General features: G+C 43.3%; 1 protein-coding gene across 1 annotated transcript in view; it reads right to left on the reverse strand.

Annotated features, from left to right (window-relative positions):
• Window positions 1-1,668: 1,668 nt before the first annotated feature.
• The window catches only part of C7 (complement C7), a gene marked incomplete at its 5' end in the record, with an annotated part of 44,754 nt that continues 30,753 nt past the window's right edge, over window positions 1,669-15,669 (reverse strand). The window contains 5 exons of the mRNA XM_079798182.1: window positions 1,669-3,253; window positions 4,238-4,422; window positions 7,069-7,159; window positions 10,230-10,421; window positions 13,693-13,825. Of these exons, the coding sequence (XP_079654308.1) occupies window positions 3,072-3,253; window positions 4,238-4,422; window positions 7,069-7,159; window positions 10,230-10,421; window positions 13,693-13,825 (783 nt within the window). The 3' untranslated portion in view covers window positions 1,669-3,071. The remainder of the gene's footprint in view (window positions 3,254-4,237; window positions 4,423-7,068; window positions 7,160-10,229; window positions 10,422-13,692; window positions 13,826-15,669) is intronic.

Consider the following 15,669-nt stretch of genomic DNA (forward strand, 5'->3'; position numbering starts at 1 on the left):
ACTATGTCCTCTGTCTCAGTTAAGAAACGGGTGGGGGAGCATAAGTAGTAGACACCTAACTCCAAGTTAGCTTAAGAAAAGATGAGAAATTACTGGAAAAATACTAATCTCTCTTCTACCAAATGAAGTACTTGTTCAACTCTTTGTTTTGAGATCTGTACCTGGGTCTGGCATTTTCAAATCTATCCCCCTATCCAGGGCAGAAATTAACTTTACAATAACCCCTAACAAATGTAGTTGGCCTCAATTAAACATTTCTGAATATTATTGTTTTCAATCAATGTAAACCTACCTCCCTGTAACTTGAACATATTATATCTGAGTTGTCACTCAAGGAAAATTTGGTATACAAAGCTGGACCTGGGTGAGACCTGGGTACAGCCATTGTGGAATACTGTATGGAGGTTCCTCAAAAAGTTATAAGTAAAACTACCATATGATCCAGCAATCCCCCACTTGTGGGCGTATATCCAAAGGAATTGAAATCGGGATCTTGAAGAGATACCTGCACCCTCATGTTCATTGCAGCATTGTTCACAATAGTCAAGATATAGAAACAACCCAAGTGTTTGGCCATGGATAAATGGATAAAGAAAATGTGGTATAGATATTCACTGGAATGCTATGCAGCCTTTAAAAAGAAAAAGAGGAAGCCCTGGCCAATGTGGCTCAGTTGGTGGAACATCATCCTGAGCACTGGGAGGTTGCCAGTTTGATTCCCAGTCAAAGGCACTTGCCCAGGCTAGGGGCCCAATCTTCTCGTGGGGGTGTGCAGGAGGCAGTTGATCTATGTTGTGCTCTCACATTCATGCTTCACTCTCTCCCTCTCCCTTCCTCTCTCTCTCTGAAAATCAATAAACTATTCTTTTAAATCAAAAGGAGAAGAAGTAAAAGAAGAAAAAGGAAGAGGAGGAGGAGGGGTGGGGGGCGAGAAGAAGAACAACAACAACAACCACCACCACCACCACCAGCCGCCCAGCGGTGTTGCTCAGTGGTTGAGCATTGAACTATGAACCAAGCGGTCACAGTTCAATTCCTGGTCAGGGTATGTGCCCAGGTTGTTGGCTCGGTCCCTACTGAGGGGCGTGCAGGAGGCAGACAATCAATGATTCTCTCTCATCTTTGATGTTTCTATCTCTCTCTCCTATCCCTTCCTCTCTAAAATCAATAAATTCTTTTAAAGAAGAAAAAGCAAACCCTTCTTTGTGACAATATGGGTGGACTGGGAGGGCATTATGCTAAATGAAATAAACCAGAAAAAAACACCTATATTATCTTACTTACATGTGGAATTTAAAATAATCAAGCCGATAGAAGCAGAAGTTAGAATGGTGGTTGCCAGGAGCTCAGAGGGACAAATGGGGAAATGATGGTCAAGTTTAGCAAGTGTCAGTTATGTAAGATGATTAAGTTCTAAAGATCCACTCTACAGCATAGCTGTAGCCATGTGTAAGCTATTGCCGCTGGCTAACAATACTGTAATGGATGCTTAAATTTTTCTAAAAGGAAGATCTTATATTGTCTTCCTACAATAATAATAATGGGAGTAGGAGGAGACTTTGGGAACTGATGGATATATTTATGGCCTCGATGGGAGTATGCTTCTCCCCAAACTCATCAAGTTGCGGTATTCATTACACATGCACGGCTTTTTATTTTTTTATATGCTTTTATTGATTTTTTTTTCTTTTTTGGAGAGAGGGATAGAGAGATAGAAACATCGATGAGAGAGAATCACCAATAATCTGCCTCCTGCACACACACACACACACACACACACACACACACACACACACACCGAGGACCGAGCCTGAAACCCAGGAATGTGCCCTGACCAGGAATCGAATTGATGACCTCTTGGTCCTGGGTCAACGCTCAAACGCTGAGCCACAGTAGCTGGGCATGCACGGCTTTTTATATGTCAATCATACTTCAAAATGTAGCTTAAAAATAAAAATATATTTTAAAAGAACACATTAACCATTCTTTATGGGAATATTCTTTAAAGTTAAACATAATACAGATCAAAATTTTCCAAAGGATGGTATCTTCAATGAGTATTTTAATCATTGTCATTTTAACTAAAGTTTTGTTGCAATGTATTTATCAGTATCAGAAAAATACAGAAATATTATTTGCATATAAAAAAGCATACTTTAAATTCCATTTAAGCCCACTCATTTCATCTCCCACAGCTGTTTTCTTTTTGTTTTGTTTTGATAAAGAGTGAATAAGGAATAAATTGAATGCCAATGCTTCAAATTGATCTACCTCTACAAGCCCCCTGAAAAATCTCGGTGTGTACCCACATCAGAGAAAACCATTCTCTTTAACATACAGGCATGAACTTGATGCCTCCTACCAAGGAAAAGGGGTGAGAGGGGCAAATTGCAGGTCTTGTATTTGACTCATACTAAAAAAAGCCCCCCCCCCCAACGAAGAAGACTGAATTGTGTGTGTTCTCAGACAAAAAGGCAGAAAGTGCCCATGCATAAAGCATGTTGGGCTTGGGGGTGACAATTCATGTTTCAATGTCCTGAAAGGACCCCGACATGAGCCAATAGGGTGAAGCACAGGTGTGCTTCTTGGGATGGAATGATCGCACCTGCCTTTTCCCATTCAAGGTCCCCTTTGTATTCGGTTTCACCGGGGGAGGCCCGCCTCTCTAATCTTCCTGTTTCCTAATCAATTTGCAGAGTGTGTTGGGGCCCCTGGGCGGGCCCATCAGATTTGGAAGAATCATAGGCTTGAAGGGAGCAACCCTCTAATTTTCCCAATGAAAGTCAAGGTCCAGGGAAGTTAGCCACTTTTCCAAGAACATACAGTTCACTCATGCAGAGGCGCATGGCTATTCTCCATCCTCACTGATGTTTTAGGAAGAAGAGAACGAGGATCTGAGTTGGGTTTGGCTTAGGTAGGTGGCGGGGAGCCGAGGGGAGCAGGGGGCCCTGGAGGGGTGAAAGAGAATGCGCCTCCACCGGAGAGACGCTGTCTGAAGTGCTCAGTGACCTGATGTCTCAGTGCAGCCACAGCGGTGGCTGATCCCGAGCAAGCCAACAGCAGCCAGGCCTCTACGGGGGTCCCCCCTCGCAGGGCCCTATGCTGGTGACGGAGATGCTCTGTCCTCCACACCTCAGGACCCCGGCCTGGCACTCGGTCATCGTCCGCTCGGCGCCGTCCACGTCCACACAGACCGTGCTCCCTTCCTCCTGGCACTCCGAGGCGTCTCTGCATTCACACGCACCGCTCTGGGCTGGAAAAGAAGCGAGACGGGCTCACGGGCACGTCGTGGCGATGGCGAGTCGGGGCGTTCCCTCCATGTGGTGGTCAGCGTCCCATGGGAGCGCCTGCTTCCAGCGATGGAACCCACCACCCCCTGGGACAGCATGGGACCAGGAAAGGCAGGCTGTTTGCTCCGCTCAGAATAGGCAGGTGTGGAAACTGGTGCCAAGCTTGCTGTTACTCTCCGGAGCACGTGGGGCAGTTCCCCCAAGTCAAGAGCTGCCCGGCTCTGTCCTAGTCCAGGGGGCCATCCAGGGGAGTCAGAAGCTCAGTAGGTTCTGACTTCAACCTCCCCAACCAAATGAGGAGACCTCAGCAAAGAACTGGGAGGCAAGGGTCAAACAGAGACAAAGAACCAGAGAATTCAACTGGCGCTGAGAGAGCGAGCATGCAGCACCAAAGGCCGCAGACCCCCCACACAAAGCAGAAACAAGCTGTGCAGGCGGCTCTGAGTGCTCCAAGTGCCGAGGCTGGCCTACACTCCAAGTGTCGAGTCAGGCATCTCCAGAGGTACCAGATTCGTGAAGCGTCCGTATTCTTGGAAAGGAGAGGAGAGGAGAGGAGAGGAGAAGAGAGGAAAAGAGAGGAGAGGAGAGGAGAGGAGAGGAGAGGAGAGGAGAGGAGAGGAGAGGAGAGGAGAGGAGAGGAGAGGAGAGGAGAGGAGAGGAGAGGAGAGGAGAGGAGAGGAGAGGAGAGAAAAGAAGCAAGGGGAGGGGAGGGGAGGGGAGGGGAGGGGAGGGGAGGGGAGGGGAGGGGAGGAGAGGAGAGGAGAGGAGAGGAGAGGAGAGGAGAGGAGAGGAGAGGAGAGGAGAGAAGAGAAGAGAAAAGAAAAGAAAAGAAAAGAAAAGAAAAGAAAAGAAAAGAAAAGAAAAGAAAAGAAAAGAAAAGAAAAGAAAAGAAAAGAAAAGAAAAGAAAAGAAAAGAAAAGAAAAGAAAAAAAGAGAAATGCCCTCACCATCGCATTTCTCCCACAGTGGACACGCACCGCACGCCTTCTTGGCGGGGGCCGGCAGAGCGCAGCTCTCCGAGCCCATCAGGGTGAACCTTTTACCCTGACAGTGGAGGGCATGCACCTTGCAAACGGTCAGAGGCAGTATCCTTTGGTTTTTCTCGTCCCGAGCACATACACCCAAGGAGGACCTGAAACGGATTTTTTTAAGTCATATCATTTAGCAGCTCTTCATTCTTAAAAGCGGAGGGTGAGAAGTGGCAGGTGAGGTTCTGAGCTCAGGGTCTCGGGTGTCATCGCCCACAGCAAAGAGATGGAAGGGAAACTCGCACCCCCCTCCTCACCAGGGCCCAGTCCCCCCGATCTTCTCAATGAACATATTTTGTTCTCTATTTGCTCACAACTTCTAGAAGCTTAGATAGCTAGTGTGGATCTAGTTTCACCTAGATCACATCAGAGACAGCAGATGAGAGGAGAAGGCAGCACTGCTGGGACAGCTGGGGGTCTGACCACAGGGAGGGACAGAGAGCACGCCAACATCCAGCCCAGAGGCTCTGGCGGGACTGGACCACCGGCTGCAGGACACTCGCGCTCTCCCAGCCCCGAAGCCCTGAGAATTCCATTCACAGCCGATGACTGAAGCCTCTGGGGAGATGAAACTGTTTCATTGCTAATTGTTAGTGTCTATGTTTACAAAATACTTTAGAAATATTTCCATAAGTAATTGTTCTTTTTTCCTTAAGCATTGGTGTCGAAATGATGAGACCCAACTTGGGAGAAATGTCGCTTGGGAGAAATATAAACAAGCACATCTCACCCGGCCAGTGTGGCTCAGTGGTTGAGCATTGACCTATGAACCAGGAGATCACAGTTCGATTCCCAGTCAGGGCACATGCCCAGATTGCGGGCTCAATCCCCAGTGTGGGGCGTGCAGGAGGCAGTCAATCCAGGATTTTCTCTCATCATTGATGTTTCTACCTCACTCTCCCGCTCCCTTTCTTTCTGAAATCAATAAAAATGTAAAGAAATAAAAAATAAAATAATAAACAAGCACATATCTGAATGTTGATGGGTAAGGAAGGCTTTGCTGTAGTGAAACCTGGGATAGCAAAGCATTTTTGTACAGCAGACCAAGTCTATCTTCACATGTATTTACATTTAGTTCTAATATTTTCTTCTCTGACCAAGTAGTAAGTTTACTTGGAGTTGTTTGCACCGGGAAAACAAATCCTGGTGTATCTCTTTATCTGCTTCTTCAGACTTTAAATAGAACTACTCAGAACAGCTTCAGAGGCAGAGACTCTACGAGGCCATCTTGTGTCGGGATCTGATTTGCAATCTCACACACACCACGTCTATAAGCAGCAGGCTGCTGATAAAGGAAAGAATCGGGGAATTTGGAAAGACAATGAAAGTGAATCAAAGGATGATTGATAGGGAATAACAGCCCCGTCAGAATATCCGGGGCCCAAACACCGTTGCCATCCACACTATTTCACTGCGTTCTCCTTCCCGGGAGAAGTTCCTTCCTGCAAGGTGCCACCACGACCACACTACCCGCTGCAGGAATTCATGGAGTTGGATGTGCACTTGGATGATGGTAATAACTGAAAGCCAAGTGGCCAGTAGATGCGGGTTCTGAGTAAGTCCAGGGCTTGGCTATCTCCCACGTGCCTCTTCAGAGTCACTCTTTCTCTTCTCCGCCCTGCCTGGAGGACTGACGGGTAAGACACATCCACAGACGTCCTTGTCCTCTAGCTTTGGGGGCTTTTCATCAATGAGGAGCGATGGCAGGACACTGGAAGGGGAACAGAGTGCAGATCCCCTGACGCCCTCCTGGGGGATTTCTGAGGTCCTTCCTCAGATGCCATCTCCACACCTCCCTCTGCCTCTAGGCTCTCCTAAATGCTCCTCTCTTGATCCTCCAGGCTTGGGCACGGAGATATCCCCGAGCTGTGACCCACCAGGACCCTGCCCTGTGGCTTGCAATGTCCTTTCCTCTCCCACACTTCAGTTCATTTGGAAAGACGATGACAGTGAATCAAAGTAAACCTTCTCTGTCCTCACTTAATCCTGCCATCTGAGCCTGACTAGGACCATGGCACAGACATCTAGCAACTCCTTCAGGTCTCCTCCTACAATGGGCTGGTTTCCAGCTGGGTGGCATCTTTTGTTTTGTTTTGTTTTGTTTTGTTAATCCTCACCCAAGGGTATTTTTCCATTCATTTTTAGGGAGAATGAAAGAGAGAGGGAAAGACAGAGAGAAACATTGATGTGAGAGAAACACATCGATTAGTTGCCTTCTGCAAGGGCCCCGGGCCAGAGAGGAGCCTACAACTGAGGTACTTGCCCTTGACCGGAATCGAACCTGGGACCCTTTGGTCCACAGGCCAACTCTCTACCCACCTAACCAGCTAGGGCCAGTTAGGTGGCATCTTATAAAGCCATCTAGAGACAGACATTTCCAGAATCAGAAAAGCAGCTGCTTTTTTCCCTGCCGGCATTGCTTGGAGAGTTTATGTCTCAGGAGGATTTCAGTCCTAATCCTCTCAAATTCGAAACGCTCAGGTGACAGTTTGTCGTGTTGCACCGTTTTATAGAGAACAAGTAGTCCTTCAGCCTCGCTAGCCAGGTGAGAGCACTGCTGATGCCCCGGTTGTCAGCCCAGGTGACAACTCGCCAGGCAAGTAACAGGCAGCAGATGGACAGATGAAAAGGCACAGAGCCTTAGCCCTCGGTCAGCAGCACCTTCCACCTCACAGAGACCAGCACCTAAGAGATCATTTTCTCTATCTTGCGTAAAATAAAACAGAGACGTGAGCAAAGACAGGGCTTACCGACATTCGTAGGGCAATTTACAAACACATCTTGAATTCTTCACTTTCTCCCAGGGCTGACACTGAGGCACTGCCTGTGTCACAGGGGATTCTAAAAAGCAAGAGATATGAGAGACGCGGTCGTTGGGAGAAGAGCTCCTTCATGATGAACAACGTATTATTTTCAGGGTGAAACTGGCTCTATAATGTTCTCAATACATTGGCACAGTAAAAATATAAAGCTGGAAAGCATTTTACAAGGGATAGAACATTCCTCGGAGCACCCTACGAATAGCGTCATTGGTCCCAGCAGCTATCGTTTCTTGAGCATTTACTATCAGCTATGCACTTCTTATACATTGCGATATTTAACCCTCCCTAACAAATGCCCATTGAAGACATGAGGATAGTAAAGGTCAGAGAAGTTATGAAGTTGGTTCCAGTTCACAGATTTAACAGGTTGGCCAGGCCAGGATTCAAGTCCATGCTTGTCTGAATCCAAGGCCAGTAGAGCAGGCTGCTTTTTATCAAGAAGTTGGTGTTCAAGGCTCACATTGGCAGCACAAATACTAAAATAGGAACAATACAAGGAAGATCGGCATAGGCCCTGCTCAAGGGTGGTGTGCAAATTCGTCACAGACACAGCCCACAGAGTGGTCTGGGGACATTTTAGGTTGTTACACTAAAGGACGCTACAGACATCTAGCGGGTAGAGATCAGGGATTCTGGTAATTACTTCACAATGTATAGGACAGGTTCCCACAACAAAGAATTACCAGGCCCATAATTCCAATCGTGTTGGGGTTGAGAAACTCTCATCTAAATGTATCAAAACTAAAGTTCAGTGCTAAAGTCATGTAAATTATTTCTGCATTTTGATTAGAACATCATTTGGTAATCATTCTTAAGGATGAAATTTTAGATTTTAAATATTTTCTAAAAGTTATTATAATGTCCTTGTGAAAATTACTTATAGAATTACCTAGACCAAAACTTTTGCATTTAAAAAGAGCATAACTTTGTTTTCTTTGTAGCTCAATTAACCAAATAAACATGCTCTCAGGACTCACGTAGAGTATGTACCTTTACTATTTTAAAACCAGATTATCTCCACATCAAGACTAAACCCTGACTGGGTAGGGAGTAAGGGTTTAGTGTTTAATAGGTACAGAGTTTCCGTTTGGAGGATGAAAAAGTTCTGGAGATGGTTGGTGGTGATGGTTTCAACAATAAAGGGAATGAACTCAATGCCACTGAACTGTACATATTTTAAAATGGTTAAAATAGTAAATTTTATGGTATGTATAGTTTACCACAATAATAAAAACTAAGTATGGATTCAGCAGGTATTTTAAAATATTAACTTTGGCCCAGCCGGTGTGGCTCAGTGGATGAGCACTGACCTATGGCCAGGTTTGATTCCTGGTCAGGGCACATGCCCAGATAGTGATCTTGATCCCCAGTGTGGGGTGTGCAGGAGGCAGCCAATCAGTGATTCTTTCTTATCATTGATGTTTCTATCTTTCTCTCTCTCCCTTTATTTTATTCTGAAATGAATAAAAATTAAAATAAACATTAACTTTGGAGGTTGACAATCCTGGAATGTTTTACTTATTATGGGCTTATTTTAAGGGTAGTTATTATTGTTATTAACATCTTCCCCAAAACATGCAGGTCTGAAAAACATCCTTCATTCAAACTTCAATAGAATTTGCTACTGAGTGGGACAAATTTCATACCAAATTGTGCTATAACAGGGCTGAAGCAGACATTTGAGAAAGACAAGTATATAACCTCCTTTGGAATGAAGGAGCAATCTCATCAACCCTACATTGTTCTATTTAACTTTAGAATCACCGGTCTATTGCACAGGTCCAATACCCAAATAAATTCGTATTTCTGCTTCAGTGCATATAAGGAAAAAAACAGCCCTACCCAGTTTGGCTCAGTGGATAGAGCGTCGGCCTGCAGACAAAGGGTGCTGGATTCAATTCCTATCAAGGGCACGTACTTCAGTTGCAGGCTCAATCCCCAGTAGAGGGCATGCAGGAGGCAGCCAATCAATGATTCCCTTACATCTTAGATCTTTCTCTCTTTCTCTCTCCCTCTCCCTTCCTCTCTCTGAAATCAATAAAAATATGTTTTTTTAAAAAAAACTTGTCTCTGATAAGGGCCTTTGGCAGCCAAAGAGCAGGTGGTAGCTGAGGAGTGGGCATCCATTAGACAGGCTGCCCTGCTGTCCTGTCATCTCTGATCTACTTAGCACCACAGCCCCTGGCTGCATCAGTCACAGGGGGCTCCATGCAGGGGGCTCTTTGTCGTTGTGACCACGTAAGCCACCTAATAGTGTCACTCATGGAATCTAGTACTTCATTCTCACTGGCAAAGACAAATTTCAGCACTGAGATCAAAATCATACACTAGGGAAATAAGAATACCATATAAAATGGAATGCAAAATAGTGTTTCTTCTTTTCTGTATTTAATTATTCCAAACACATTTTTTATTAATTTAAAAAATGCAAACAAGAAATAAGAGGTTATTTTAAAAACAAATCCATCTCATCTTAAATATCTCTAAAAAAGAAATAGTTTGGCTTTCTAAATCTCTTCCTCTGTTAACTTCTTTAAAAAACCATTTTAATTTGCCTAATGTTCAAAATACTAGACTTTTGGTTTTACACTATTAAGAACAACTTTGCAAACCACAACACGTTTTCTTCAATGATCTCTGCTTTGTAAAATGCTTTTAACTTTTCTATTTCAATAATACTAATAAATTCTCGGAAAGCCTATAAATAAAACACACAAAATGTTATATAACTTATTATCTCAACTTTGGATTTCATAAAAGTACATTTAAAAATCAGGAGGAAACCAGAAATAAGCTTTTAAAAATATTTTTCCTTGGCACTCTAAGTGATACAAAGCTTGATATAAAGGATTTCAGTTCAAATTTAAGAATCACCAGGGCTATTCTTGCCTTCCTTTGCACTCCATGAGTCTATCTGTGCCATGTAAAAAAGTCTGCTATTTGCTCTATGAACTGACTGCCTTCTCATGACAGGCAGAGGCGAAGGCAATGATTCGACAATTATGGTGATTCAAGGCCACAAAGGACTGCCACAACGACTGTCACACGCTTGGGTGCAGGTGTCCTTGAACCGACCTGGGACTGCTCACCTCTATGGACACAATGGACATCCTTTATCTCAGGACTCCACTTAAGGCTGGATCCACAGATAAATGTTGAAGGACCTTCTAGTGACATGCCACGCGAACAGGAAAAGGTCACCTTATCGCCAATTGCGTAGGAAGGTTTCTGGGGATGACTCTGTATGCCATCCATCAGTGTTGGTAGAACACAGACAATTCCTAAAGATTAAAAAAAGAAGAAGAGCATAATACAAGGGTCATTGATTTCCTAAACCATCTTTGTATAAACATGACCTCCTTGAATGCTACTGTTGTACTTGCTCTGCTTTTTCACCTTGGAAGACAAGAAAGAAGTTGTGAGCTCACTCTTAGGGTGCCCACAAAGACATGTCCCACCAGGCCCCACATGTAATTGACCAATGAAAGACTTAAAATACATGAGCCTTATAAATAGAGACCTAAAGTCCAGCCTGCTGTCCAAACCCAATTTTTCACAGCCGCCACATATCTCTCCAGTCTGGTAGAACTTCCCCAGGAACTGTGTTTATTTGTGTGTCATTAGCATCTATCCAGTTGCATATTTTACTAGCTGAAATTTTTAAAAAACTGCCTTTAACCTTGCAACCATAAAAGTGTTAAATGTTATTTGGTTTCCAATCTCTATTTTTTCTTGCTTGATTATGTTTATTAGTTCAAACTTCCTACTTAAAAAAAGCAGCAAAGAGAAAAATGAGAAGCATACATTTTTATGGAAAGCAAGTCAGATTTCACAATTTTTAAAAAATTTTTGGCAAGCTCTCTAATGGACCTTGGACAATAGTCTACAAACTACTGCTCTATTTCTGCACCATTTTCATCAGAAAATCCATTTATTCATTCATTCAAAACAGCATCTATTGGGTGCCTCTATTTTGCCAAGAATGTTGTGTGTTGCTGGGGATACAAGTTGAGTCAGGTTTTGAAGGCCTAAGATTGCAGAGAGAAAGGAAGACTAATTGGTTACAACATTTGATAATGCTTTCTCCTTGAGGTATTTGTAAACTTGGTGGGGGAAAAATGTTGAAAGGCTGCTAGTAAACTGAGGAGAAAGCTGCAGCTCAGAGGCTGGGAGACAGACATGAAGGCAATGATTCAACAACTGGAGTTTTTGGCGGTCTTACAAGGCTAGGAGAGCAGAAACTAGAGTCCAGTCCTGCTGAAAAGAAGGGACCTAAGTAGAAATTCCATGTCAAAATTTCCACTGGGATCCATTGATTAATGGCCACGCACTAGGAACAAAGGTAAACTGGGCATGAACCAGCCTCACTGCTTGCCAGACACAGAACTGAATCTTCTCTCCAGGAAGATAACATCGTCCAGAGCCTCAAGTCGTTTCTCTAATTTTCACACATAAAGTCTGGCATTCAATCAAAACTCATTTAACATTTAAAATGATAAGAATTCCCAACTGGCTCTCCCTCCTGGGAGCACACCCACTTTTCCCCTTTCCCTTTGCCTTCCCCTCCTGAGCTCCAGGGGTCCTTCCTTTTCCTGTATAACTTGTCTCCTGATTCCATGCCCAGCTGGCTCACTTTCCTACCTCTGTAAATTTCTAAGTAAACTTTCTCTTATAAATAAATAAATAAGATTTGACCAAATTTTAAAAGACTATAGAAGCAAACCCACAGCAGATCCAGATAAGGGGATTAACGAACCTGGACCTTGAAATAACTATGATTATCATGTTGGGAGTGGGGGAATAAATTACAATATGGATAATTTCAACAGAGAATTAGAAAGTATAAAAAAGTAGATAAATGGAATATCTAGAATTGGAAAATAAAACTAAGAACTCAATAGACCTCTTAAAAGCACCTAATATATAACTGTACAAAGAATTAACTAACTCTAAGATAGGTCAATAGAAAATATTTAGAATGAAACAGGGAGAGGGAAAATGATATAAAACAAAGAAAATAACATACATAATATAGATAGTCTAAAAATGTATCATTTGTGTCTCAAGAGGAGAGATGAGCAAGACTGGGACAGAGGCAATATTTTAGGACACATGGTCAAGAATTGTCTAAAATTGTCAGAGAACATTATAGCACAGGTTCAAGAACTGCTTTGAGTATCATCCAGCATGAGACAAAGAAAATCACACCAAAGCACATGGGAGCAGAGTTGCTTCAGAAAAACAAAGACACACAAAAAATCTTAAAAGCAGACACACAGAAAAGATATGATTTCAAAGGAGAAACAGTAAGTTTAAGAACTGACATCACTAGAAAACAGTGAAGTTAGAGGCAATGTAATGAAATCTTCAAAGGGTTTAAAGAAAATAAGTGCTAACTTATAATTCCTTACCCAATAAAAATATCCTTCAAAAAATGAAGATAAAATGAAGGCATTTTAAGATGAACAAAGACTGGGGTGGTTTTTCACCAGTAAACTCACAATAAAGGAAAAGAAGCTCTTTAAGCATAAGTATTGGATTAATCTTTTCATAGAATCAATTTGGGGCTTTATTACTCCTAGCTAAGGAATGTTCATATTCCTTTTCAGTAATTTCTGCTCAAGGACTTCACAGAGAGACAGACAGAGAAAGAGACAGACAGAAATGAGAGGTCCTACACACCAATAAGAAAAAGACAGACAAATCTTAAAAAATGGACAAAAGATTAGACAGCCCCTTCACCAAAGAGGATATCCAAATGGCCAATAAACATGTGAAACAGGCTTAACATCACTATGCCTCAGGGAAAAAAATATTTAAAAATACAAGTTAAAAAATAAGATATCACTGTATGCCAGTATAGCTAAAAAGAATTTAAGGATAAATGCTATCAAGTGTGGGTGACGATACAGAGCAACCATAACTTCTCAGATTCTGGTAGGGATGTAAATTGTATGATCACATGGAAGATGTGACCAGAAATTGCACTATATTTTAAATTTAAATCAGAAATTGCACTATTTACCCAAGAGAAAAAATGTGCACGTGCTCACTACAGTGTTCCTTGCTTTGCACAGACCAACTGATATAGAAAAATTATAACCCTACCCTATGTCTGTGCATCTGAGAGCAAACTTATACGGCAGCACAACTGAGATGGAGGCCAGAGTAATGTTAAGGTGACAAGATTCCTATATCTGAACAGAATAGGATCCAAAGCATCTAAGGAAGTAGATTGATTGTGGTACACACCTAGTCATTGAACTTCACAGGATGTCCTGATGGTCTTAGCCAGATCTGAGCTTCCTGGCCAATTCCAATATATCCAGGAAACGTTAAAATCACAACATGCGCCACACCTACCAGGAGCTCCATCCGCTAGAAAATGCTGAGGTCTTTTTCAAGGCCCTCCTGAAACTCAGACCAGGTCATAGGAGCCTTTCAGAAAAGGGAGGTCAAGACATGGCACACACTGTAAGCGATTATCTTGATTCATTCTCTTGCACATTATTATCTCCTCTTAAATTTTATACAACGGCCAAGGCCACTCACTCTGACAACGCCTTTCCCCGGTGAGCCACTGTAAGTCATCTCCACATCTGGCAACAGGGTCTCCAACCAGAGAGTATCCTTCCCTGCAGGTATAGACAATGTTTTTCCCAACAGGAAACGTGGTATCTTCATTCTAGACAGAAATACAACAGAGAGAAAGAGTATGCCCAGTTTGCATTAATACAATGTTTCTTTAGATATATTTGGTCTATAAACCATGCCTTCTTTTAATCATCAGGCAACCTTCATTCAAATAGCTGATTTAAAAATTGCCTATAAAAGCATTTTCCTGTTTATAGTCCTAGCCAACAACACTGATCCCACCATCAATGGAAATAAAGCCAGTAATGCCACTGTACTATAATTTATTGATTGTTCTCTGTAGTAAAAATTTTTCTAAAAGTACGTTAGTACACACTGCCCAAGTAGGCTCTTTCCCATATAAAGTCAGTTTCTTATCAGATATGGGAAACATCCTGGTCAGTCAACCCTTCATAGAAAGGTGTTAAGGGCTTTCCATGGGCAATACTGCCTGACGAATGCTGGTGTGAACTGACAGGTTGAAATCCTTTTAGCGTGTTAATGGAAGTTTAAGTTTCTTCCAAAAATCAACAGGGGGAAGCATAATGTTGAACTTCTCTCACCCCACCCTGTAAGGAAAGTGCTGCTGGGCTGGGTCAGACTCCAGGGCATGTCGTTAGCCTACAATGCCAGGAGGTGCGCTTTCTTTGTGAAGCACAGGAGAATTTGAAGTCTGAGCTTCAGGTGGGCAGTCATGCTTGTTTGGGGTCTCTCTGGGTTCCTTTTCTTATCCTGCTGATCTCTTCCACCAAAGGTACGGTAAAGAAACCAGCCTGGGAGAGGGCTTGGAGCTGGACCAACTATGCTGTAGGCATAAGAACAAGATTCCTTGGTGCCTCCTTCTTCTCATTGCCAGGCCTGGCCCAGTCTGGCTCCATCATGGACGTTGGTAGGAAACAGAGGCCCAGATTGGTGTGGAGGTTTGAAGAAAATGGGGATGGACACTGGATTGGCTTTTCCCTACAAACGGGAATCCCATATGGCAAGGTCAAGTTCAACACTGTGTAAACCTGGCTCTATTTCAGAACTGTTAGTAGCAATTTAGAAAAATATAGACTCTCAGGATCTAGCCTAAAGCTACGAATGCGAAAAAATGGGAAGACAGAGGCAAGCAGCCATCTCTAGCATTGTGGTTCTGGGTAGCTGTGACGTAGCCTGTACACAGGGCAGTGTTTGGAACCACCAGCTCCTTACAGGGCAGCACATGGATTGGAGTTTGGGACAGCAGCCTCAGCATTTGCTAAAGGATAATAGTCTGCTTGGCCTCATTCTCTGAACATGTGCTACCTTCAGGAACTTCATGGACTATGTTCACTGCAGTGGGACAAAATGAGTGTTAGTCATACTAGGTCCCTCTCTCTCTACACACACACACACACACACACACACACACACACACACACACACTGCTCTTCCACCTTCCAACATTGCCTACATTTGGGAAAATTTTGAGCAAAATCTCAGTGTATGTATGTTCTAGGGCCTGGACCCTGTGAAGCAAAATCGTTTGTGGAGAACGCAAGGCTGGCCACAGAGAACGCTAATGAACAACATCTCCTGTGTGAGCCAAGAGGAGGCTTCACTGAGTCTGGGGCCCGAGCCTCATCATGACAAGGAGTGAGAAGGGCACAAATTCAGAGTCCCCAAGCCAGGAAGATTCCTGAGAATGACAAGTAGCAGCTGAGCCGTGTTCCTTCCTGAATGAGAAAATTGCCTAAAGAACAATGACCCATATCTCACCAACACTCACTAATTGATTGGCTCCTGGAATAAACCTAATACTTCATCCCAGACTCCATATTTATGATACTTTTTTAAAAAGACTTCTTGCCCTGGATGGTTTGGCTCCATGGATAGAGCGTCGACCTGCGGACTCAAGGGTCCCGGGTTTGATTC

Source organism: Cnephaeus nilssonii (assembly GCF_951640355.1).
Source record: "Cnephaeus nilssonii genome assembly, chromosome: 2".
Lineage (NCBI taxonomy): Eukaryota > Metazoa > Chordata > Mammalia > Chiroptera > Vespertilionidae > Cnephaeus > Cnephaeus nilssonii.